The sequence below is a fragment of the Loxodonta africana genome, chromosome 16 (assembly GCF_030014295.1).
Source record: "Loxodonta africana isolate mLoxAfr1 chromosome 16, mLoxAfr1.hap2, whole genome shotgun sequence".
NCBI lineage: Eukaryota > Metazoa > Chordata > Mammalia > Proboscidea > Elephantidae > Loxodonta > Loxodonta africana.
Window position 1 is genome coordinate 81,735,181 of NC_087357.1, and position 26,941 is coordinate 81,762,121.

At 38.3% G+C, this 26,941-nt stretch overlaps 1 protein-coding gene across 9 annotated transcripts in view; it reads right to left on the bottom strand.

Moving 5' to 3' along the window:
• Positions 1-336: 336 nt before the first annotated feature.
• ZFAND4 (zinc finger AN1-type containing 4) overlaps positions 337-26,941 on the bottom strand; it is a 138,323-nt gene continuing 111,718 nt past the window's right edge. For 7 of the 9 annotated variants that reach the window (XM_064269822.1, XM_023547160.2, XM_023547157.2 and 4 more), the window contains 4 exons: positions 21,189-22,367; positions 20,616-20,670; positions 15,956-16,073; positions 337-14,929 (listed from right to left, as the gene is read on the bottom strand). In XM_064269822.1, the coding sequence (XP_064125892.1) occupies positions 14,794-14,929; positions 15,956-16,073; positions 20,616-20,670; positions 21,189-22,367 (1,488 nt within the window). In that variant the 3' untranslated portion in view covers positions 337-14,793. Of the gene's footprint in view, positions 14,930-15,926; positions 16,074-20,615; positions 20,671-21,188; positions 22,368-26,941 lie in introns of those variants that run through there. The other 2 variants (XR_002785508.2, XM_023547159.2) reach the window with 2 other exon arrangements.

Here is a 26,941-nt window from a genome sequence, read left to right on the forward strand (position 1 = left end):
TGTTTAAATGAATGAATTTGCAAAAGAGAATGACCTAATAAAGCACAAGTCAAGTACATATAAATTAAGCAGTACTACTTTTCTCTATAGCCCCTACCCACACTAATCAGTCACATTCTTGCTACATAGCTATATACAGAATCACCAGATTAAGACTGACAAAGAATCCGAGAGACAATTGAAAAACCGCTAAAAAACAAAAATTTTAGTTTCCAGAAATAGGACTGAGTAGGTTATCTGAGCCACCCCTAAAGCCTAAAATGCTTGGATAAAATTTTTTAAAATAGATATTCTTAAAGAACAAACTGGAAAAAAAAAAAAAAAAAAGAACTGGCAAGTTCTAAAGAATCACTGGGCTAAAATCTAAGCGAAGGGATGCATCCAGAGAGGTAAGTGGAGCACTAAAGTACTGTACTAAGTGCTTATGCCAAAGTGGGCAGATGGGAGCTTTGGTCCTTATGGCCTCCCAGGGCCAAGTAGACAGAAGTCAAAGCTCAATGTCGCCCAAGGGAGATACCCTCTCTTCCTCAAAACTGAGGCCCCCTCCAGCTCCCCAACCCCCAAGGCTACAAAGAAAGGTACCTTAGAGTTTGTGGGAAAGGAGTTTGAAGAGGATGTGAGAAGTTGTAAACAAAAGCCAGTCACCAGAATGACTAAAGTAGAGCTACTAAGCATTGGTCAGGATGTGAAGCAGAAGGGAACTCTCAAATTGTTGAGTGCAGAGATAGAAATGGGTAAAGTGGCTTTGGACAATTGTTTAGCATTATTTAATAGGCTGAACAAATAAATATCATCCCATGATCCAGCAATTCTACTCTTAGGTGTAGACTCAAAAGAAGCAACATGCACATGTACTCCAAGAGACACACCTGCGACTGTTCACAGCAGCATTGTCTGTAATAGCCCAAAGCGAGAATCAACACAAACGTCCATCAACAGTACAACTGATTAATGAATTATGACAAATTCACACAGTAGAAGACAATACCACAATACAACTATATGCAACATAAACCTCACAATAAACACTGAAAAAAGTCAGATGAAGAATATATGCCATACAATTTCACTATGTAAAGGGTTTTGTTTTTATGAGGCAAACCTGCAAGGATACGTGCTTAGGTGGTAAAACCATAAAGGAAAGCAAGAAAATGATTTCCATATAAAGTCATGAAGATGATTACCTTTCTTCATTTCTCAGTTCTAGTCAGTCTGTAATTACCTTCTTTTCCAATCTCCTGAATACCTGGTACTGTGTGACATCTGGGAACCCTGGTGCTGTAGTGGTTAAGAGCTATGGCTGCTAACCAAAAGGCTGGCAGTTTGAAACCACCAGGCGCTCCTTGCAAACTCTGTGGGGCAGTTCTACTCTGTCCTATAGTTTACATACAAAAAGAAACCACCTTTGATGGTTATGAGGGAGGGGAATGGTGGGGATGGAAAAACACTTAATAGACAACAGATTAGTGGAAACTTTGGTGAAGGGTAAGGCAGTACACAATACTGGGGAAACCAGCACAACCTAAACAAGGCCAGATCATGGTAGCTCCACAGACACATCCAAACTCCCTGAGGGACTGAATTGCTGGGCCGAGGACTGTGGGAACCATGATCTTGGGGAACATCCAGCTCATTTAGCATAACATAGTTTATAAAGAATATGTTCTACCCTCTACTTTGGTGAGTAGCGTCTGAGGTCTTAAAAGCCTGTGAGTGGCCATCTAGGATACTCTGCTGATCTCACCCCTTCCAGAGCAAGGAAGAATGAAGAAAACTAATGACACTAGGGAAAGATTAGTCCAAAGGACTAATGGACCACATCTTCCACAGCCTTCATCAGACTGAGTCCAGTAGGAGGTGGTGCCTGGCTACAGTCACTGACTGCTCTGACAGGGATCACAATAGAGGGTCCCAGACACAGCTGGAGAAAAATGTAGAACAAAATTCTAACTCAGAAAGAAAGACCAGACTTGCTGGCCTGACAGAGACCGGAGAAACCTTTAGAGTATGGCCCCCAACACCCTTTCAGATCAGTAATGAGGTCACTCCTGAGGTTCATCCTTCAGCCAAAGACTAAACAGGCCCATAGAACGAAACAAAACTAAAGGGGCACACCAGCCCTGGGACAGGGACTGGAAGGCAGGAGATAACAGGGAAGCTGGTAATAGGGAACCCAGGATTGAGAAGGGAAGAGTGTTGACATGTTGTGGCGTTGTTAACCAATGTCATACAACAATATGTGTAACTGTTTGATGAGAAGCTAGCTTGTTCTATAAACCTTCATCTAAAGTACAATTAAAAAAAATATGTTACAATTTTGAGAATTGAAGGAATTAAAACGGAAATCCATTTTACCTCTATATTTAGAATATAATAATCCTTTGCCTATCAGATTTTTGTTGTTGTTAGTTGTCATCAAGTTGATTCCAACTCATGGTGACCCCGTGTGTGCAGAGTAGAACCGCTCCATAGGGTTTTCAATGCTCTGACCTTTTGGAAACAGATCACCAGGCCTGTCTTCCAAGGTGCTTCTGGGTGGGTCTGAGCTGCCAACCTTTTGGCACCACCAAATTTTCGGCTACTAGTTGAACAAGCACTTTATCATTTATGCCCCCCAGGGACTCATCCTATCCTGTTTAGTGACACTGAATTTTAGAAAATATCATATTCTCATACTATTTGGATCATCAGTGAACAATATTTCTAGAGATACATTTCAACTTATTTATTGGTTTTAACTTATAAATCCATCTAAAAACAAGGCAGAAAAGGCTATAGTTTAACATAGTTTATACCATATCATAAACTTTGAGGTCTAACAGATATCACTGAAGGTTGATAAAAGACTATCGGCTTAGTACAATCTTAAAGCTTTTTCATTAATTCAAAAGTGCTTATTAAGGGTTTATCACATGCAATGCACTGGCACTGTGATGGTGGATGCAGTGCTTGGGAGAAAGGACAGGTAGATAGACAGGAGGGCAATTCCTGCTTTCATGGGCTTGCCATCTTGTGCAATTCAAAGGTTCACACAAATGTCAAATTAAAACTAGATAGATTCCATGAAGGCAAAGTACATGATGCTAAGAGAAAAACTCCTGACCTGTTATTGTGTGCCATCGAGTAGACTGACTTACAGTGACCCTAAAGAACAGAGTAGAACTGCTTCATAGGGTTTCCTAGGCTGTTAGCTTTACAGAAGCAGACTGCCACATCTTTCTTCTGCAGAGGGGCTCGTGGGTTTGAGATGCCCACCTTCCAGTTAGCAGCTGAGCGCTTAACCACTGCACCACCAGGGCTTCTTGGTAGTGATCTAGACAAGGGTATATCAGGGAAACCGTCCTTAAGGAAAGAATGATGGAGTTGACATCTGAAAGAGAAGCAGGAGTTAACAAGGTCAAGCAAGCCGGAGTGAGTTGGAAAGCCTAAAAAAATTGGTGTGGACAAATCACAGAAAGCATAGGGGAAACACAGTGCAGTATGAGGCTGGGGAGTAGGTGGGAGCCAAACCACAGGGGCCTTACTAGGAAGATAAGGATTTGGGTCTTTATCCAAAGAATAAAGGAAGTCACTAAAATATTTCAAGCACGGACATGCTCAAATATTCATTTCTAAATGCTCACTCTAGAACAAACAGGTTGGGATGCACGGAGAACTAATTCGAGGAGCCCAGTTAGGAAGCTATCATAGCGTTGTTGTTAGGTGCCATCTAGTCGGTTCTGACTAATAGCGACCCTATGCACAACAGACCAAAACACTGCCCGATCCTGCGCCATCCTCACAATCGTTATGCTTGAGTCCGTTGTTGCAGCCACTGTGTCAGTCCACCTCGTTGAGAGTCTTCCTCTTTTCCGCTGACCCTGTACTTTGCCAAGCATGATGTCCTTCTCCAAGGACTGATCCCTCCTGACAACATGTACCAAGCACATAAGACGCAGTCTCGCCATCCTTGCTTCTAAGGAGCATTCTGGTTGTACTTCTTCCAAGACAGATTAATTTGTACCTCTGGCAGTCCACGGTATATTCAATATTCTCCGCCAACACCACAATTCAAAGGCATCGATTCTTCAGTCTTCCTTATTCATTGTCCAGGTTTCACATGCATATGATTTGCTTGAAAATACCATGGCTTGGGTCAGGTGCACCTTAGTCTTCAAGGTGACATCTTTGCTCTTCAACACTTTAAAGAGGTCCTTTGCAGCAGATTTACCCAATCCAATGCATCTTTTGATTTCTTGACTGCTGCTTCCATGGCTGTTGATTGTGGATCCAAGTAAAATGAAATCCTTGACAACTTCAATCTTTTCTCTGTTTATCATGATGTTGCTCATTGGTCCAGTTGTGAGGATTTTTGTTTTCTTTATCTTAAGGTGTGATCCACACTGAAGGCTGTGGTCTTTGATCTTCATTAGTAAGTGCTTCAAGTCCTTTTCACTTTCAGCAAGCAAGGTTGTGTCATCTGCATGATGCAGGTTGTTAATGAGTCTTCCTCCAATCCTGACGCCCTGTTCTTCATATAGTCCAGCTTCTTGAATTATTTGCTCAGCATACAGATTGAATAGGTATGGTGGAAGAATACAACCCTGGTGCACACCTTTCCTGACTTTAAACCAATTACTCTACTATTGTAGTAGTTCAGGTGAAAGCTACGGTAACATGGACTCAGGTAACTGCAATCAAATGAGTGAATCTGAAATAACTATCACTTCTTTTTTTTTTTTAATCACTAAGATGGGAAACCCTGGTGGCATAGTGGTTAAGTGCTACAGCTGCTAACCATAAAGGTCGGCAGTTCAAATCCACCAAGCGCTCCTTGGCAGCTCTATAGAACAGTTGTACTCCGTCCTATAGAGTTGCTACGAGTCGGCATCGACTCGACGGCACTGGGTTTGGGTTTGGTTTTGGTTTTGGTTTTTCACTAAAAGGAGCCCTCGTGGTGCAATGGTTAAGCATTTGGATGCTAACAGAAAGGTCAGCTGTTCAAATCCACCAGTTACTCTATGGGAGAAAAGCTGCTGATCTGCTCCTGTAAACATTATAATCTAAGAAACCCTATGCAGCAGTTCTACTCTCCCCTGTAGGGTCTCTATGAGTCGGAATTGACTCGGCAGCACATAACACTATCACTACAAGTAATTGACAGAAACTGGAAAGAAAAACATTAAGGTATTGTGTGATTAGGCTAAATTCCTCGTCTTTAATAATGGTGTGCCAAAAAGCAACGTCTAAAATATACAGACTAGTGTTAGATGGTAATTACTAGAAAACTAATACAGAAATGATTACAAGAGGTTGGGATGGTCTACGGTGAAACTGCACTTTTCGTTTTTTACTCATATAGTTTTTGAAAAATCTATATATTACTTTCATCAAACATCTTAAAAGTTTAACATAATTTTCAAAAAGTAAAAGAATTTTACCTTCGTTTCCTAAATTTCAGTCCTTCAAGCTCACTTTTTTTTCTTTTTTATTTTTATAATTTTTACTGTGCCTTAGGTGAAAGTTTACAAATCAAATCAGTCTCTCACACAAAAACTTGTATATACCTTGCAACATACTCCCAGTTACTCTCCCCCTAATGAGACAGCCCGCTCTCTCCCTCCACTCTCTCTTTCCGTGTCCATTTCGCCAGCTTCTAACCCCCTTTACCCTCTCATCTCCCCACGAGGAAGGAGATGCCAACATAATCTCGTCTCCACCTGATCCAAAAAGCTCACTACTTACCAGCATAGCTCTCCAGCCCATTGTCCAGTCCAATCCGTGTCTAAACAGTTGCCTTCAGGAATGGTTCCTCTCCTAAGCCAGCAGAAGGTCTGAGGGCCATGACCACCGGTGTCCTTCTAGTCTCAGACACACCATTAAGTCTGGCTTTTAATGAGAATTTCGGGTCTGCATAACACTGCTCTCCGGCTCCCTCAGGGGTTCTCTGTTGTGTTCCCTGTCAGGGCAGTCATCAGTTGTAGCCGGGCAGCATCTAGTTCTTCTGCTCTCAGGATGATGTGGTCTCTTAGGCTTGAAGTTACCTTGTGTCCTTGGTGTTCTTCATTCTCCTTTGATCCAGGTGGATTGAGACCAATTGATGCATCTTACATGGCTGCTTGCTAGTGTTTAAGACCCCAGACGCCACTCTTCAAAGTGGGATGCAGAATGTTTTCTTAGTAGATTTTATTATGCCAATTGACTTAGATGTCCCCTGAAACCATGCCCCAGAACCCTGCCCCTGCTACGCTGGCCTTCGAAGCATTCAGTTTATTCAGGAAACTTCTTTGCTTTTGGTTTCGTCCAATTGTGCCGACCTCCCCGGTATTGTGTGCTGTCTTTCCCTTCACCTAAAGTAGTTCTTATCTACTATCTAATTAGTGAATGCCCCTCTCTTCTGCATTCTTAATGTTTTGTATACAGTTTATGCCATGTATTAGGGTTTCAAAAGTTGTCCCTATTTTTTCTCCCATGATCTTTATCGTTTTAGATTTTACATTTAGATCATTGATCCATTTTGAGCTTGTTGTTGTGCACGGAGTGAGGTATGGGTCTTGTTTCATTTTTTTGCAGATGAATATCCAGTTATGCCAGCACCATTTGTTAAAAAGACTGTCTTTTCCCCATTTAGCTGTGTTTTTTTTTTGGGGGGGGGCTTTGTCAAATTTTCTTTTTTTTTTTTAGTGTGGATGGATTTATGCCTGGATTCTCAATTCTGTTCCATTGGTCTATGTATCTATTGTTGTACCAGTATCAGGCTGTTTTGACTACTGTGGCGATATAATCAGGTAAAGTAAGGCCTCCTACTTTCTTCTTCTTTTTCAGGAATGCCTTATTTATCCGGGGCCTCTTTCCCTTCCATATGAAGTTGGTGATTTGTTTCCCCATCTCCTTAAATAATGTCATTGGGATCTGGATCAGAATTGCATTACATGTATAGATCACCTTTGGTAGAATAGAAGTTTTTATAATGTTAAGTCTTCCTAACCATGAGCAAGGTATGTTTTTACACTCATGTTAAGTCTCTTGGTTTCTTGCAGAAGTGTACTATAGTTTCCTTTGTATAAGTCTTTTACATCTCCGGTGAGATTTATTCCTAAGTATTTTATCTTCTTGGGGGCTACTGTAAATGGTACTGATTTGGTGATTTCCTCTTCGATGTTCTTTTTGTTGGTGTAGAGGAATCCAACTGATTTTTGTATATTTATCTTATATCTCAATACTCTCCTGAACTCTTCTATTAGTTTCAGTAGTTTTCTTGATGATTCCTTAGGGTTTTCTGTGTATAAGATCATGTCATCTGCAAATAGAGATACTGTTACTTCTTCCTTTCCAATCTGGATGCCCTTTGTTTCTTTATCTAGCCTAATTGCCCTGGCTAGGAACTCCGGCACAATGTTGAATAAGAGTGGTGATAAAGGGCATCCTTGTCTGGTTCCTGATCTCAGTGGGAATGCTTTCAGGCTCTCTCCATTAAGGGTGATATTGGCTGTTGGCTTTGTATAAATGCCCTTTATTATGTTGAGGAATTTTCGTTCTATTCCTATTTTGCTGAGAGTTTTTATCATGAATGGGTGTTAACTTTGTCAAATGCCTTTTCTGCATCAACTGATAAAATCATGTGATTCTTGTCTTTTGTTTTATTTATGTGGTGGATTACATTGTTTTTCTAATGTTGTACCAGCCCTGCATACGTGTTATGAATCCCACTTAGTCATGGTGAATTATTGTCTTGATATGTTGTTGAATTCTATTGGCTAGAATTTTGTTGAGGATTTTTGCATCTACGTTCATGAGGGATAAAAAGGATATGGGTCTATAATTTTCTTTTCTTGTGGTGCCTTTACCTGGTTTTGGCATCAGGGATATGGTGGCTTCATAGAGTGAGTTTGGGAGTATTCTGTCCTTTTCTATGCTCTGAAATACCTTTAGTATTAGTAGTGTTAACTCTTCTCTGAAAGTTTGGTAGAACTCTGTAGTGAAGCCCTCTGGAACAGGGCTTTTCTTAATTGGGAGTTTTTTGATTACCTTTTCAACCTCTTCTTTTGTTATGGGTCTATTTAGTTGTTCTACCTCTGTTTGTGTTAGTTTAGGTAGGTAGTGTATTTCTAGGAATTCATCCATTTCTTCTAGGTTTTCAAATTTGTTTGAGTACAATTTTTTGTAGTAATCTGATGTGATTCTTTTAATTTCAGTTGGGTCTGTTGTAATATCGCCCATCTCATTTCTTATTCAGGTTATTTGCTTCCTCTCCTGTTTTTCTTTGTCAGTTTGGCCAGTGGTTTATCAATTTTGTTGATTTTTCCAAAAAACCAACTTTTGGTCTTGTTAATTCTTTCAATCATCTTTTCTGTTTTCTATTTCATTTAGCTCAGCTCTAATTGTTACTATTTGTTTTCTTCTGGTGCCTGTGGGTTTCTTCTGTTGCTCTCTATTTGTTCAAGTTGTGGAGATAATTCTTTGATTTTGGCCCTTTCTTCTTTTTGGATGTTTGCATTCATTGATGTAAACCGCCCTTTCAACACCGCTTTTGCTGTGTCCCAAAGGTTGATAGGAAGTGTTTTCATTCTCATTGGATTCTATGAATTTATTTTATTCTTGATGTCTTCTATAATCCAGTCTTTTTTGAGCAGGGTATTGTTCAGTTTCCAAGTGTTTGATTTCTTTTCCCTGCTTTTCCTGTTATTGATTTCCACTTTTATGGCCTTATGGTCAGAGAAGATGCTTTGTAATATTTTCAATGTTTTGGTACTAAGGCTTGCTTTATGACCTAAGATGTGGTCTATTCTAGAGAATGTTCCATGTGCACTAGAAAAGAAAGTATACTTGGTTGGTGTTGGGTGGAGTGTTCTGTATATGTCTGCGAGGTCAAGTCGGTTCACTGCAGCATTTAGATCTTCCATGTCGTTACTGAGCTTCTTTCTGGATGTCCTGTCCTTCACCGAAAGTGGCGTGTTGAAGTTTCCTACTATTATTGTGGAGCTGTCTATCTCACTTTTCGATGCTGAGTTTGTTTTATGTATCTTGCAGCCCTGTCACTGGTTGCATATTTAATATGGTTATATCTTCTTGGTGTATTGTCCCTTTAATCATTATATAGTGTCCTTCCTTATCCTTTGTGATGGATTTAACTTTAAAGTCTATTTTGTCAGAAATTAATATTACCACTCCTGCTCTTTTTTGATTGTTGTTTGCTTGATATATTTTTTCTATCCTTTGAGTTTTAGTTTGTTTGTGTCTCTAAGTCTAAAGTGTGTCTCTTGTAGGCAACGTATAGACGGATCTTGTTTTTTAATCCATTCTGCCACTCTCTGTCTCTTTATTGGTGCATTTAGTCCATTTAAATTCAGTGTAATTATGGATAGGTATGAATTTAGTGCTATCTTTTTGATGTCTTTTTTTCTGTGTTGTTGACACTTTCTTTTTCCCACTTAATTTTATGTGCTGAGTAGATCATCTTTATATATTGTATTTCCTCATATTTGTTGTTGTTGATTTTGTTTTGCTGAGTCTCTATTTTTTTCTTGTATTTTATTTTGCTGAGTAGGATAGTTTGTCTCCTTTATGGTTACTTTATTATTTACTGCTATTTTTCTAAATTTAAACTTAACTTTTATTTCTTTGTATCACCATAACTTCCTCTCCATACGGAAGCTGTATGATTACATTACTTAGTCCCTCTTTATTATTTTAATATTGTTCTGTTTTATATAATAACTTCATTGTTATCCTGTTTTGACCTTTTTTTCTTCTTTTTTTTAATAATCTTGCTTTTTTTTTTTTTTGGATTTCCCTGTCTGGGTTGACTTCTGGTTGCTCTGCCCAGTGTTCTGGTCTGGGTTGACACCTGATATTGATTTTCTAACCAAAGAACTCCCTTTAGTATTTCCTGTAGTTTTGGTTTGGTTTTTAGGAATTCCCTAGTGTTTATCTGAAAGTGTCTTAATTTCAATCTCAAATTTAAGAGACAGTTTTGTTGGAGATATGATTCTTGGCAGGGAATTTTTTTCCTTTGATTTTTTAAATATGTCATCCCATTGCTTTCTTGCCTGCATGGTTTCTCCCCAGTAGTCCAAGCTTATTCTTACTGGCTCTCCTTTGTAGGTGACTTTTCGTTTATCCCTCACTGCTCTTACAATTCTCTCTTTATCTTTGGTTTTGGCAAATTTGATTATAATATATTTTCGTAACTTTCTTTTAGTATCTACCTTATGTGGAGTTCGATGAGCATCTTGGATAGATATCTTCTCATCTTTCACGATATCAGGGAAGTTTTCTGTAAACAAATCTTTAACAGTTCTCTCTGTATTTTCTTTTATCCCTTCCTGTTCTGGTACTCCAATCACTCGTAGGTTATTTCTCTTGATAGGGTCCCACGTGATTCTTAAGGTTTCTTTTTTTAAAATTGTTTTATCTGATTTTTCTTCAAATATATTAGTGTCAAGTGATTTATCTTCGAGTTCAGAAATTCTACCTTCTACTTGCTCAATTCTGCTCCTTTGACTTTCTATTGAGTTGTCTACTTCTGTAATTTAATTGTTAATCTTCTGAATTTCTGATTGCTGTCTATGGATTTTTCCAGCATATAAAACTTTTCATTATGTTCCTGAATTATCTTTCTAATTCCTTCAATTGCTTTATCTGTGTGTTCCTTGGCTTGTTTTGCACATTGCCTCATTTCCTTCCTGATGTCTTGAAGTGTTCTGTATATTAAACTTTTGTATTCTGGCTCTGGTAATTCCAGAAATGCACTTTCATCTAGAAGATCCCTGGATTCTTTTTTTTGAGAGCCTGTTGAGGTGATCATGGTCACCTTTATGTGACTAGATATTGACTACTGTCTCCGAGCCATCTATAAGTTATTTTTAGTTTACACTTGCTTACTGTGTCGTAGCTTCTTGCTTTGTTTTGTTTTGGTATACCACTATGGGTTGCTTGAGTGAGCTTGCTTGATTATTTTCACCTTTGGAACTCTGACGTCCTATCTGCTGATGGCTAGAGCTGTTATCAGGTATATCAGCCTAGGAGTCCATTCAGTTTTCTTGTATGAATTCAGCTCAGGTTTCCAGGTAGCTGGTATCAAGTGTGTGGTACAGGCTCTGTCCTACAGTCTTAGAGGGGCAGGGGTGATTGGCGTATATACCAGTATCTGATTGCAGCAGGGGGTCACGCTCTGAACAAGGCAGGGGGCTTAGAACCGACCCCCAAGTGTCCCTGAGGAAAGCACGTCCCTGTTCCCTAGAGCATGCAGGTGGTTGGATTCTGCAGATGGGCCATGGGCACCCAAAGTTTTTTGGTTGTAAGGACTGGGAAGTACTGGTTTTCTTTGGACCCCTGTTGCAGGTGGCTGGGTGACCTGAGTGGAGCTACCAGTCCTTAGGTCCCTGATGTGGGTAGGTGAAGACTTTGTTTAATATGCAAAGAAATATCAAACATTAAACACCCACCTCTCCACCACACAGCTGTAATGGTTGGAGTCTGCCAACAAGGGCCTATTCTCCCAAAATAGGCCCACACGGGTCCATGCAGAAGGGAAAGGTGTTCAAAGTCCATGGATGGTTTATGCACAGACAGGAGCTGCTTCTGTCCTGAGCTCCCCGGTTAGTGGAGCTGGCAAATTATCTTTTACCCCAGTTGCAAATTTTTTTCTTCCCCAAGGCCAAGAGGATGGCTCTAGGTGCTCAACAGCGTCTAGCTCAGGCCCAGGGAATTCAGCTGCTGAAGCCGGCCTGGGGGTCGGGGCAGGGGGGCAGGCGGTAAAATATACGCAAGTACTTAGCTTTTGCCAGGAGCGCTGTTCTTCTCTGGTTCCCGAGGTGTGAGCAGGCTGTGTGGCTGGCTGCTTCTTCCTGAGGAACCTGCGGCCGAACGCTAGTAGCAGCCTGTCACCACCGCCACTCCAGCAATGGTGCCTGAGGGTTCCCCGCGATTCAGGTCCGGTAACTCCTCTCCGCTTCTGAATGGTGTCTTCCTCCCTCTTACCCTCAGTTCGTTTTGTAAGCTTGTCTTTGAAGCTCAGGGCTCCTAGCTTGTCACAAACATACTCGTTTCATTTGTTTTTTCGGGTCTTTGTTGTAAAGAGGGCTTGCTGGAAGCTTCTGTCTATTCTGCCGTCTTGGCTCCGCCTCCCCTCAGGTTCACTTTTAGGATTTTTGTTATATGTCGTATTGTCAATTCTCAATCAAGCTTGTTTTAACCTAAATTGATTTATTTTATGTTATTTTCAACTTAAGCTACTTGTATTTTATAACACATGTTAAAAATACAGCTATTTAAAATAAAAATGTTCAACCATGTACTACCTAAAATCATCTCATGTTCCTACAGTGGTACACAGGTCACACTTTTGGAAACACTGCCAGATAAAAGATTTGATTATTTGTCATGATGGCTTAAAGCCATATTGAACACATACTAGAAAATTAATTTGACTTTTTTTTTTTTCAATTAAATCCCTCCAAAAGTTACACCACTGATAAAATTTTAAAAAATGAGTATTTGAACTTTCCACATTGGACTGATTAAAATACACAAAACAATATGAAAATATTTCACATAGCTAAATATTAAAAATTTTAAGATACACTTTTAATGTTGCTAAATCAAATGCTTACTGATAAAAAGAAAAAAAATAATCTGGAAACTCAATTTTTCCATATAAAATTTTGCTTAAATAAAACAATATAAATTCTTTGCTTTTAATTATGGCTAAGTTGTCCAAACACAAAAATTAATTTATTTAACTAATGTTAAGCAGTGCCTATAAGCAAGGCACTCTGCTAATTACTGGGAACGTGCAGATTCGAGAGCTCTAATAATTGCTTCTTTATGCGAATTCAAAACACAAAGAAATGCCTCCCAATAATGATATTAACTTCTAAATTAAAGTGGTTCATTTCCCAATGATTTTAGTAAATAAAATAATCATAATTTCTGATATGGCTATAGAATTAAAGCTGAAAATTAGGAAAAGAGTCAACTTTGCCCAAAATCTTTGGTAAAACTTAAAACAAGATTTGTACTTATAGACTTGGTTTAAAAACCATAGTACACTAAGCCTATTTCACTGCATGCCCTAAGCATCCACAAGTATGTATGTATGCATGCATGTTTTGGTCCATATTCCAGCAGTCTATCCATGTAATAGAACTCTTAGATGTTAAACGTCTGAAGTAAACATTTTCTTAACAAGGGAGGAAAACTGAACTATTCATTAACACAAATGGACATATTTTTTATTAACCTATATAGAAGGCCACTATGAGTTGGAACTGACTCAATGGCAAGGGTTTGCTTTTGTTTGTTATTCCCCCCTTAAGATACATTCCTTCAACCCCCAATTGCTTCAATCCTCCACTCATTTCTTGCCATCCCCTCTAAGTCTTGTAAACATATTTCCCTCCAGCATCTTTCTCTATTCAGCATTCTATCTCTCACTGGAGTTAGGGGAAGGGTAGCAAACTCTCCTGTTCATGTGGCTTTAGGTGGAGAAAGAAGTCATGTGGGGAGAAAGAAGTCTCTGAAGCCTTCTCTCAAATGTGTATCAAGCACATGAAAAAGCAAAAAGTCAATAAAAAAATTCTACTGTGGAGTTGCTTTTCAAAACAGGATGAAATATTTTGGGATCAACTCACTAATGAGACATTTCCTAGTCTAATAATCTAACATAATGATCTATAAACACTCACCCAACAGAAAAGGCAGCCAAAGAGCTGCAGAGTCCACTTGGGCTGCCTGCTGGCTGTTTACCAGGGCTCAGCATCACCCTCAGCTGAGCCTCTGTAGAGCAAGTGGCTTCCCAAAAGCCTGAATGGTATTTTGGTTCCATCTGGGAAACAGGGCCTTTACTCCCTAAAACAATGTCTTTATAATGACACTTATTTTTTCAAAGTAGAGTACATCAGATTTATTTAACATTAAATGGTTTTATAAAAGAAAAGTTACTGTAAATAATCAAATAATCTCATAATGAAACTGAATATTTATTTGAATTTCTCCTGGTAATAGCACTCAACACATAAGAAAAACAAACCAAGCTGTGAGGTTTAGTTTTAAACATAGCCATTTCTTAAAAGGTGAAAAGTTGGTTTCCGTATTCAACAACAACAAGTGGGATATCTTCTATTTTAAAACTATTCAAAAAGTAGTATTTGAAGAAATATACACTATGATTAAGATGATATGTTTCATAGAATGGACACACATATCTGAGTGCCAGCCTGAATACGGAAGAGATAGATGTGTGCTAAAAACCATACTGGAAAACGAAATGTCCTTTTTAGAAATAGTGGCTTGAAATAAAAAGGAACTTCCTAGTAAACTCAATAAACATTCACACATGGGATTTAAAAAAAATATCCCCACCTTCCCAACGCCCATACCCGCCCTCGCCCCCCCACCAAAAAAAAACCATGTGGTAGACTCAAGTAGAGCCATTACATGACCCTCATTTCTGTACTGCATGTGTGGAGGCCTGGTTACACAGTCAATATTAACTTCCTAAAGTGCTTTTTTTGAAGACTTGTCTAGTGAAATTGCAATATTAAATATAAAACACTTAACACAAGACATGCAATAACAAAGCTAACATCATCATAGTGTAAAATTTTTAAAACTACTTTTAAGACTTTCAATTCACCAAAGAATAAAGATGTCCACTACAGTAGTATTGTCATTCTCCAACAGTATACACTGTACGCTTTTGTGATTTGGCAAATCTTTTGGAGTCGAACAAAAATAATGCAGTCTAAACAATATTTCTTCTGTCATTATAATACAATTCCTTGGGCAGAACAGTTCTGTGCAGAGTAAGAGTTATATTTTTGGAAGCTTTGGTGCATTAACAACAGGGTTTGCCTCCTGCAAGTGTCTCCTCCCTGCACTCTTGTAATCATAGGTGCAGCCGTGGGTTTCTGCATAGCGATGAGAGGCACAGAAGTTGTTTCCACATCTGAAGCACAAAAAAAGTTTACATGAATGGTCACATGTCTACAAAAGGCCCACTTCACTGGGAGATCTGAACTCGACTTCAGGTAGTCCAACGGGAGCCCTCTGGTTCTCTTTAGCAATTTCAGAGCTGACACTTCCCTTCCACTCACAAACAAGCACGAGCACCCTCCAAAAGAACAAGTTAATTATCTGTGAGCATGACAGTTTATAATAAAAAATTCCCTATGGGATAAAACAGAATATAGACTTTTAGGAAGTACCAAAATTGTAAAAACCGATAAACATGTCTACCATTTCTCTTTTACCTAAGAAACCTGGAAGAACGTCTAATAAATTCAGTGTCATGAGAAAATTAAATTATGTAAAATCTACCTATGACATAAAAAGTTTTAAAAAATATTTCTAGCAACAAGAAAAGTAGTTTTCATTTGAATAGAGTACAATCTAAAGAACAGCAGTTATTTTCAAGGCCTGGCCCCAACCTATGGGCAGATACCATCCTTGGAGCAAATCAATCCAATGGTAATGAACGAAATAATTATGGGTAGGAAAAAGTCAGCAATTTTTTCATTATTTCTTAAGTATGTATTATCCATCTGTTGAAATAAAAGTACAATTGTTGAAATTTATAGTACATTAACTTTAAACTTTTTTTTTTTTAAACTTTAAAGTTAGTCCTTTTTTATGTAATTTAAAATAGATTCTTGGGGAAGTGGGTTCCCAAGCTACATTAAAATAAAAACCAAGTATATCTATTGTAAGAGAAAGAATGTCTGTTCTCCTGTTGGTTTAAATCTCCTAATTTAAAGAGCAGGAGAGGCTCTGCCTTCACTTTTTGGAAACTCATGGTACTGTCTACTTGTTCTTTACTTCAGCCAGTTAGGAGTTCTACTGAGGGCTGCTGTTTGAGCGTCACCTTAATGATGGTATTATGAATAGCCAATTTAAAGAATGTTTTATTTTGCATAATCCCCACACTGGGTCACCACACAGAAAGCATTTCAGCTTCTCCCGCTGGCCAACCTGCCTGCATTCGTAGCTAGTAGCCAGTCCTGTTTTCTTCCCACAAAGAAAACACTGCTTTGCTGTTCTCTTCTTTGTTTGAACAGGGGCTTTCACAGGTGGCAGGTGATGAGTACATTCCCCTGTTTGGAGAAAGGGCATCTTGATTAACGCAGGCGTAAATTCTAAATGTAAAATACCACGCAGCAAAACACATTCCTGTCATAGTAAACTTCTTTGCCATAAAAATTAATTTGTGCTATTTTCATATCTAAAATTATTTACATACTCTGCAAGTGAAGTTGCAATAGTATTTACTGTTATATTTTTAAAGATGTGGTCTCCTACTGATTAGAATGTGTGTTTCTAAGACTTTTTGTACACACCACCACCTTTCTGATTATTTCTAAGGATAATCAGTTTATGTAAATTATACCAAATTTTGACAGAGTCCTGAAAAATGTGTAGGTCAAAGCCCTATTTGATGAGGCCTTCGAGGAACCACATAATGTGTTATACAATCACCAAGAAGGAGCACCAAAGTACTAGGAGACTGGTCTCTTAGCTCTGATCATACCACAGAAAGTAAATTCATTGAACCTTGAACAAGTTATTTATTCTCTCAAAAATTCAGTTTGTTCATTTTTTAAGATAACAGAACACATATTTTTCTCCCCAGGTTACTAAGTGTTTTAGGTCAAATCAGTTCATATACGAAAAAGCATTCCAGATTTTAAGTGTTATAATAATATAAAATATATTATCAGTAGTACAACCTATGGCATACAGCTCAATGTCTACTAAATTCTGTACTACTGTAACAACTTGATTTTTTGCCTTTAAAATAAGAGCACATCCGATATTACATAAAAAATAATTAATCCAGTTTCTTTAATTACTACGGGAAATAAATCGCTTTTAGAACTGACCAAAATTCCAACGAACCCACTCAAGCAGGGAAGCTCAAAGTCACCCTTTTAGTTATCAAAGTCCACAGCTGTTACAGTGACTGTACAGGTCCACAAGTGTGTAATGGCACCCAAAGGCCTAGCAACAAGAGGCAAACAAGGAAACAGGAAAAACGGAAGGAAAAGGCAGAAAAATGGCAGAGTGTGTATGCTACCGGCACCGCTTCTCCACTACTGGGAAGGATTTGCAATAATTGGTGTTATGCTTTTTCTACAACCCCGATTGGGTGCTGAGGGGTACACAAGCCTAATACAATTAAGACTGCTTTACAGTCTAAAATATACTCCCAGGTCTTCCACAAAAGTAGAAACAAAATTTGACTTGACTAACTGAATGCCTCCTAATGGTACCAGGGCATCAACTTAGTGCCCTTTAGTTACCAAGTTTTTATTTAAAAAAAAAAAAAAAAATTTTTGATGGTATATGTTTTCAGCACTGGAATGCATGCTTACTGTGTTTAAATATTTGGTTGGTAATATGGATTTTGAGAAATATGATCTGGTAATACAAGCCACAAATAAGGCAAGTGGCACTGTGGTGCCACCAATCTGTGGTATGACAATACACCAACAAGAACTAAATAGAGAATTTATTGTGGGTGCCTTTTTTTTTTTTTCCATTAGGTTACATGGGGAAACCTCTGGTTTTCCAAACATGACACAGAAAAATCAAAACAAACCATCAGATCCCCCTAACTATCACACAGGAAACCCATAATTATGCTTGCAAGTCTTATATCATAGACATAAAGGGAAAAAAGGCAAAAGTTTATGGAACTAACATATCCAGGAAGCATCACCTAATAGAATGCTCAACCTACACGGTGATGCTCCAACTCTGATTGCTGAGCTCCATGCGTTTCAGAAGGGACCCGCCTTGGTGCTAAATGCATTAGGGCCAGACTAACGTAGTACCTAGGAGGTCCGGAGGCATTAGGGCCAGACTAACGCAGTACCTAGGAGGTCTGGAGGCATTAAGGCCAGACTAACGTAGTACCTAGGAGGTCCGGAGGCGTTAGGGCCAGACTAACGAAGTACCTAGGAGGTCCGGAGGCGTTAGGGCCAGACTAACATAGTACCTAGGAGGCCCGGAGGCATTAGGGCCAGACTAACGTAGTACCTAGGAGGTCCGGAGGCATTAGGGCCAGACTAACGAAGTACCTAGGAGGTCTGGAGGCATTAAGGCCAGACTAACGTAGTACCTAGGAGGTCCGGAGGCATTAGGGCCAGAGTAACTTAGTACCTAGGAGGCCCGGAGGCATTAGGGCCAGACTAACGTAGTACCTAGGAGGCCCGGAGGCATGAAAAGTGGCTGCTGGTACACCATCAAACCAATATTAGCTAAAAGGTTTTAATAAGAGCTTTCTTCTTCCTCAAGTATACTTAGAAGTACCAAGAACACTTCACAAAGATAATGGGGGTACTTCGCACTTAAGAAAAATAAAAATAAGCATTTGCTCAGAATGCCGGAGGAAGGCATATACTATATCCTCTGGAAGCTCTTCCAATTGCAACTATCTTTGAAATTCAGGCTTAGGATATCCTCCCTTAAATAATGGTCAAAGAATCTGTTGATGATAATTTAGTTCAATGTAGCCACATTTTTACTTTTTTTCTTTCTTTTAGGGGTGTTTAACTTGATGTTTTCCAAACATTTTTCATTTAGGAACACAGAATGAGGGGGCACAAAAACATAACTGCAGTCTTCCCCTTATGAGAACAGTCTCCGTAAGTCCTTCCACCCATTCAGAGAAAATCACACATTAGTCATCTATCCATGCTAGCAAGGCTTCTCCCCATCAAGAACCTATAACTGCCCTGCCACCAATTGGAAAAATCCAAATTCCTTGGACTGACTTTCAAGGTTTTACATATTCAACAGGATACCTGCCTAACTTTCCAGAGTCATTTCTTGCCATTGACCACATCACATCCAACCTAAATGATGCACCAGGCCATTCACATCTGAAGTCTCTTCTTCTAAAGTGTTCTACTCCACCTTGTCAACCTGGCAGAATTCTACTTATCCTGTAAGACATCATCAATCAGCAACTCCTCTCTGAAGCCTTCTCTCAAATGTGTATCAAGCACATGAAAAAGCAAAAAGTCAATATAAAAATTCTACTGTGGAGTTGCTTTTCAGAACAGGATGAAATATTTTGGGATTAACGCACTTAGGAGACATTTCCTAGTCTAATAATCTAACACAATGATCTATAAGCACTCACCCAACAGAAAAGGCAGCCAAAGAAGTAATTGATTATTAGTGTTCTAGATGCAAGTTTGGTAGTCATCTGTAAAAAAATGAAGGCTGAAACTATCACAAATGGATAAGAATGGATAATGTTACCCAGGGAGACTCTACAGTGGAAAAAACAAGAGGACCAGTGGGGGAACTTAATAAGTCAATTAATCAAACTTACACCAAGTAGGACAGACTCTTCTAGGTAATTCAGAAGCAAGAGAAAAAAAGACATAGTTATTACTATAAGAGGAAATGGCAGAAAATTAAACAGCTCTAGTTTGGGCAATCATCAGTACAGGTGACAGCTGATGCCTTAAGCCTAAATGAATTCAACCAAACTGAGGATATATCTGGGGACAAGCAGACTGCTGGTAAAATGAGAAAACTGAAGTTAAAAAACCAAAACAAGCCAAAAATCTATAATAATCTGATAGCCCAGAGCTTAAAAAAAAAAAAAAAACTCAAAAGTATTTCCAGGAGGGCCACACAATCAAGTAAGATAAGGGTACAGAAGCGTGCACTGTATTTAAAAATATGGAGATCTTTGGTGACCTCAGAATGGCAATTTCAGAGGAGCAGTAAGAGTGGAAGTACAGAAAGCAGTGAAGGCCTGAATTAGAGCTAAGAGAGTAGAGACAGGTGAATGCAAACTTCCAAGAGGCTTAGGCATGAGTTAGGATGGGAGAGACTTCAGTGTAAGTCAAGGAAAAATAACAACTATGACATTAAAAGTGGGTATATTAAGACGTCATAATTTTGGAGCCTTACATAAGAATGAACACAAACATTAAGTATTTCTTTAAAAACATAAAACTCACAAGAAAGCCACATTATGTAAAAGCACCCTTTAACACTTTGGGCTACCAAGGTGGTACATGTTTGGAAATGAGTTTCCTGTTCCCGGCCTGGGTATTAAAAATCAGAAGATGACAGCAATGACTCCTTCCACCTCAGGAATAATGACCAGGTGGTGCACATTTAAGGTGCTATTACTGGTAGAAGAAGTGCTAAAGTTATACTCATTTCTGCTACTGTGCCTTGGAAAGAGCTAGTTCTTTCTCTGATACAGAAATAACCAGTTCATCAAAAAGAGCTTCTTTCCACCACGCAGGTATTGGACCTTTCTAGGGTAACTCCTCAAAGCCCATTCAACAGCCCATTGTGGCTCAACAGCTCAATAGCTCAGTAGTAACTATGGGTTGGGAACTACCTGTTGTTCATTTTTCATGTCTTTTCACATAGGCCATACCTCTTCTAGGAAACAGAAACCTCAGTTTCTATCTTTGTTTTATTTTCCATGTATCTCCTATGGCTAGTTCCCATAATCATTTGCTTAAGTGGAAAAAGTTTAGGGAGAACATTTACTCTGTACATACCACAAAGAATGTTCTCCCACTTTCTCTTTGAAAATTCAACAGTATGTGTAATGATGTGATTAGCCTTATGCCATTTTCAAAATACCTGTTGCTTACCTACTTTTTTTCCTGCTGCTGCATTATTTCCACTTATTCCAATACCACGGGCTGACTACAATGAAAACACAAAACATCTGCAGAGGTGAGTCAATGAAGAATAGAAGAAGAGATCACCAAATAAGAAATTTGTATTATTTTATTACCAAAATATGATCAGGCTTTCATTTAAAATTATTTAATCTAATTTGTTTAATTAACTTGGAACCTGATTCTGACATCTAGCAATATTGTGCTTATATATCTTTAAGAGAATAAAATTTGATGGCTCAAATAAAAGTTCTTATTTGGGAAAAACAGCAACAAAAATCTTTAGCATTTAAAAATATAATGACAAATTGTTTAATGAAATTATTTTCCAAATTACAGTTCTCAATTTAGGACTAAAATATTATTTACAAGTCAACTGTTAAAATATCTTTTCTACAAACTGCATAATTTTAAGAGACATTTATAAGAATGAAAAAAAATTCAACCCTCAGCCTCCTTATTTATATAAACAAAAAGGAACTTTAAATATGCTGAATCAATATAATGGTAAGTGGTGAAGCATGCTGAAAAGGAAGTACTTACTAGAAAGAAATCTGTGGGCTCTAACTGGGGAGAGCTTTTCCTAAGGCTTTCTTCCTGAAAATGCTGGAGGTTTGTAGATAGCCCAATTCCAGAAGCTCGAAGCCTGCCTGCCCCACACGTGCTCTGTAAACTGTCTCTGCTTGCGCTCCGGGCCAGCGAAGCAAGAAAACCTATATTATTTACACAACCAACGGGCTCTTTGGAAGCCTTGTTGGCCATTTCTGTAATATCCCGAGCCTCAACTTTAGAAATAATATCAGACCTTTTCCCAGGTGAATCAACTTTAACACCTCGAAAGCGAGTAGTCCTAGAGAAAGAACAATCAGTTATATTTCGAACATCCAGTGAACGGAGCACATTTTGTGAAGCAGAAGACTGGAGGTTCCCAGATTCTAAACATTTGGGCTGTCTTTGTGGTTTCACCAGAGAATTATGCAGCGACATTGGTGCAGAACAGCGAAGAGGTGACAAGAGTCTATTCTTGTGAGGGCTTAATTCACGGTGGTTAAGAACTGTAGTTTCTACTGACTCACCACTCAACACTCTTGCAACATGTTTAAGGTGTTGTTCTGTAGCTGTCAGTCCTTTATCACCATTAGTGAGTAGGAGCTCTGGATTTACCTTCCATAGACCTTCTAAGCCACTGCTCTGTTGTTCATTAGAGTTTCCTTCTGTTAACGAAGCAAATGAACCCACTTTAGGTAGAAGGGATTCTTCAGTAACACATGGTTCTGTAGTTGGAAATAAGACAGTGTCATCCTCATTATTAGATGGCAAGCTTCCTGAAAAGTGTTCTGTTCGCCTAGACAGGGATGACCCAAGATGGAGGACAGAATCAGTAAACTCTTTGTCATTTTTGAATTCCACATGAGGTATCTGAGGTGGTAGTTTGATGCTACCATTGGAATGAGACAGTGTGTTACTCTCCCAGTTATCATCTTCCTTAAGAAAATCACTAGTGATAGATGATATGGGTTTATCAGCAGGGAGCAGAGTCGCCAAACTTGAAAGCGCATTCTTGGAAGTTTCAGGTAGATATGTATTCCCAGGAGAAGGTAAGCAAGACTGTCCGATGTGGGGGAGAACCCTCAACAATCTACGGCGAGCTGCTGCCGTGGAACCACTAGAAGGTCGAGGAGCTAGAGGCGGACGAGGTTTTACCTTAACAGCTTTCTTAGGCTAAAAGAAAAGAGTGAATACATAATTCCTTTTCTTTTACATAAGTCATTTTCTCTGCCCATTAAAAATAAAAATGAAGAAAGAAAATGTTACTTACCATATTAGCATTGTGATTACTTCAATTTGAAATGTTTTAAAAAATGAAAACCTTAAGCTTATGACTGAAAATAATTTTACTATCTCCCTTATTGGGTCTCATTTTCCAAGAATGTTAAAGACAAATAATATTTTTGTTTTCCTCACTACAAATTATCTGTTAGAGTTTTACTGAGAAGAAAACTGATTATCTTAGGTATGACACTGCAAACCTATTTTAAGTCCTTAAAAACACTTCCTAGTAGGGTGAACAAGTGTATGGCTAGGTAGTTGTTCAGAAGAGTTAACAGGCGTAAACTGCTAACCTTGAAAAGGCTTACTTGCAAGGTTGGCCCTTGGCTGGCTTATAGGGACTTGGATTTGGGGAAGGTTCTCACTGCCCTGATAAGAGTGACTCACTAAGCTAGGCTATTTGTACAAATAATGTGGTTCATGTTGAACAGCAGCTTTTCTTCTGGGAGTCTAGAATGTTGATATGTGCTTAGCAGAGACTGCCTGTGTGACCGGTCTCCAGTACAAATCCTAGATACTAATGAGCTTCCCTGGTAGACAATACTTCACACATTTTGTCACAACTCATTGATGGAGGAATTAGGCATATCCTGTGGAAATCCAATGGGATAGGACTCTTGGAAGCTTGTGCCTGGCTTCCTTCGGACCCCACCTCATAAGTCTTTTCCCTTTGCTGATTTTTCTTTGTATCTTTCTGCTGTAATAAATTTTAGCCATGAATATGATTATACGCTAGTCTTTGGAGAACTCCAGTGAACCATCAAACCCAGGGGTGGTCTTGGAGAGCCCCAACATAGCAGGCTTTGATAAAGGTATCAAAAATTAATTATATTATGGATAAAGTTGAGAAGCCTTAGCTCTTAAAAACAACCAAAATGATAACCAGCAGGCATCAGGGTAGGATGAGATACCTGATGACAAACCAACACTCCCAGCTAGCACAATAAGAAAAGCTAGACAATTCAGTGCACAGCTGTTAAGGTAGGGAGAACTGGAGGAGCTAGGATTCCAAGGAGGAAAGAACCATGGAGAGATGAGCTGACTGCTTTTATTCTTAGGCCATTGTCTTGCCAACATGAAATTTTATGCCCAAGAAAAATATTCTTCAAACATGAAGGTAATGGCTTTTGGGTTACCAGAGACTAATGACAGTTGCCTAAATCTGAATTTCTTCATGCATCCTCCAAAAAACCACACAGATCAACAAAAAAAGCAAAGATAATCACACATACCCTGTGCCTTCAGCAAATCCAGGAGCAAACTTTGAAGTTTCACAAATACTTCACAGTACCTGAAAGTGGGAAAATACCCAAATCTTGCAGACTCAACTACAAAGTCTATGCCTGTAGTGAGAGACAAGCAGGAGTGTGGAGCCCCCAAAAGAGAAAATTCCACTTGATTATGAAAATACTGAAAAGAGATCTAAGATCTATCAAACACTGGCTATTAGGAAATCAAAAGAAAGTGACTTGAAATTCTTCAGGACCTGAGGAAGTAAGTTCAAGAAGGTATCACTTCTTGGGGAAAAAAGGGACAAGTTGGAAGATGATGCTTCTTGGGCACCTGATAGTGAAGGCAAAGAGAGAAGTTCAGAGGGGGGAAAGAAAGGGTCCTAGAGAAACAAAAGGGAATCACAAAATCAGAAAGCACACCAACCTCTCTCTCCTCAAAAAGGGTGCCACTGATTTAAACAGCTGCATGCCACTCTACCAACAAAAGAGGGTACTTTTTAAGTAAGAAACTTGTTTTCCCACCCAATATCCTCACTCTGTCTACATACAACTACCAATGTTTGCTCAAGAAAATTAAAAAAAAAAAAGAACCGAAAATAAACAGAAAAAGGCAGAACAAATCCATACAAAGCCACTGTACAAGTAAGAAATACAAAAACTCAAGACAAAATGGACAAAAAAATAGATATAAAATGAGACCTGACAAAACCCAGAAAATAATCTAAAGGAAACAACTAAATCATTTTAGAATCAAAGACTAAATGACAAGATACCCAAGGAAGACTAGCTCCTGGTGAACATTTAATAGAGGACACTGAGGAAAGGCAAGAAAACAGCCAAGAAAAGGAAAATAAAATAATTTAAAAGGATAAGAGAGGAAGTGGTTGTACAGCAGACAAAGAAGGTCCCATATAAAGTCCCTAAAAAAGAATATAAACAATAAAACAAACAAATTTAATACATAAACTATAATACAAAAAAAAAAAAATCCTGCAACAACAGCTGACTTGAATCTTCATATTGAAAAGGCTCAAGTGTAAAATGAAAATTGACCCAAATGGTTAACTCCAAAACATACCCCGTAAAATCATTAGGCTTAAAAAAAGACCAAAAAAAAAAAAAAAAAAATCCTCACATCCTCCAGACAAAAGACCAAGCCATTCACAAACTAAATAAAGTCAGACTGGCAATTAGATTTCTCAATGACGATATACAAAGCAAGGAACAGCTGAGGAATGTTTTAAAAAAACTTGTAGAAAAGAAGTGTGAACCAATGATTTCGTATCCAAACTCTCCTTTAAGCATTAAGACTAAAGAAAAATTTTTGAACATTCAATAACCAGGAATTATTCTATTTACAAACCTTTCTTGAGGCATTTACTAGACATGAGCTTCTTCTAACCACAAAAATATGGAGAAACTTCAGTAAAAAGACTGGTGGTACGTATGGAATATATAGATAATTCTCATTATTTGCAGTAGATACGTCCTATAAGGCTGCCACAAACACTGAGCTAACAAATATTGAGCCATTACTCCCAGGGTGTCACCTAGGGTTAGGGTTAGGTTCCTGAGAGCTGCTGGTTACAACATTTTCATCAACTGACCAGTACATAACCTTGTTCTATGTGTGCTTCTGTTTAAAGACTGCTTATTTAATATGCATTGGTGATTCACTAACATCGAACTCATGGCAAACATACTATAACTTATGCCTGAAAGAAGCTTATCTCCACAAGGTACATCACAGTCTTCTTGCACTTAGGAACACTAGACAGCACGTCAGCATTATACTTGGGGGCCATTTTAAATAGTAAAACTACCAATATACAAAAATGCAAAAAAACATGGCACTAAATAGGTTGTAAAAAGACACTTGTTTACAGCATGAGAGCTGAAAAAAAGAAGGCAGACTGCTTGCTCCCTTGTTTGACCTCAACTGGGAACACATATGTTGAATAATTCAAATTTTTTGTCACTCTGCAAAAAAAATCTTTAAATATTGAAAACTATGGAAGTACTGACTTTGAGGTTATAAATAAATTTTAGTGAGCCTGCGAATCTTAGAAGTCCTTGTGGGACAGTGGTTAAGAGCTCAGCTGCTAACCAAAAGGTCAGCAGTTTGAATCCACCAGCCGCTCCTTGGAAACCATATAGGGCAGTTCTAGTCTGTCCTATAGGGTTACTACAGGGTCAGAATCGGCTTGATGGTAACAGGTTTGGTTTTGGTTTAGGCAGTTTTGCAAATATATAATTGCAAACAGTGAGGATCAGCTATATTTCATTAAATATCTAAAATTATAATGGGGTAAGGACAAGGGAAGAAAATGATTTATAAATGTTATATTTTCTAAAAAAAAAAAAAGTAGAAATAATGCCATTTTAAAATGGAGGAAAAAGAAGAGAGAAGGGAGAGACTAAAATCAGTTTATTGACTGACAATTAGTTAAGAGGTGGGAATCAGAAGCCATCATTTAAAGTTGGCAAATATAAGAGGAAAAGGGTAAGAAGGAAAAGGTGAACCAAGGACATGACGTACACAACACAATCAGTAAAATCTTATATTTATCAAACTTTATCCCAATAATAGAGAATAAAACACCTTCTCAAGCACACAAAGAACACTCACAAAAAGTAATATTAGATCTCAAAAAATCAAACTCTATAAAGTGGAAATGAAAACAACATTCTCTGATCTCTAGGCAATAAAACTAGAAATTACAAATAAGGAAAAAACCAAAAAGTCTCTTTCATGAGAAATTTTGCAAATTCTATTAAACAACTCTTGAACAAAAAGGAACATATCAACTACAACTGCAAAATTTCTTTAAAGAAATTAATAATGAAAATACTAGAAATTGACATTATGTGGCTCCTCGTGTACTGCACTGAGGATACTGCATCATCATCTACATATTATTCCTGCCAAAAACGTTTGATCTGCATCTACTCTACTCAAGAAGAAATGATCAGGCAAAGCCAAACTGAGGGATGTTCTTCAAAAAAACTGGCCTACACGCCTCAAAACTTTCTGACATGGATGTCCAAGCTAAGAAATTGTATAAAAGGAGACTAAGAAAACGTTACAACTAAATGCAATGTTTGATTTTTTATTTGATCCCAGATTTAAAGAAAAATGATAGCAAGGGCATTATTAAGATATGGAAAAATGTGAAAACAGATGACATAATGTGCATAAATGATAAACAATGTGAGCATGACAACTATTGTAAT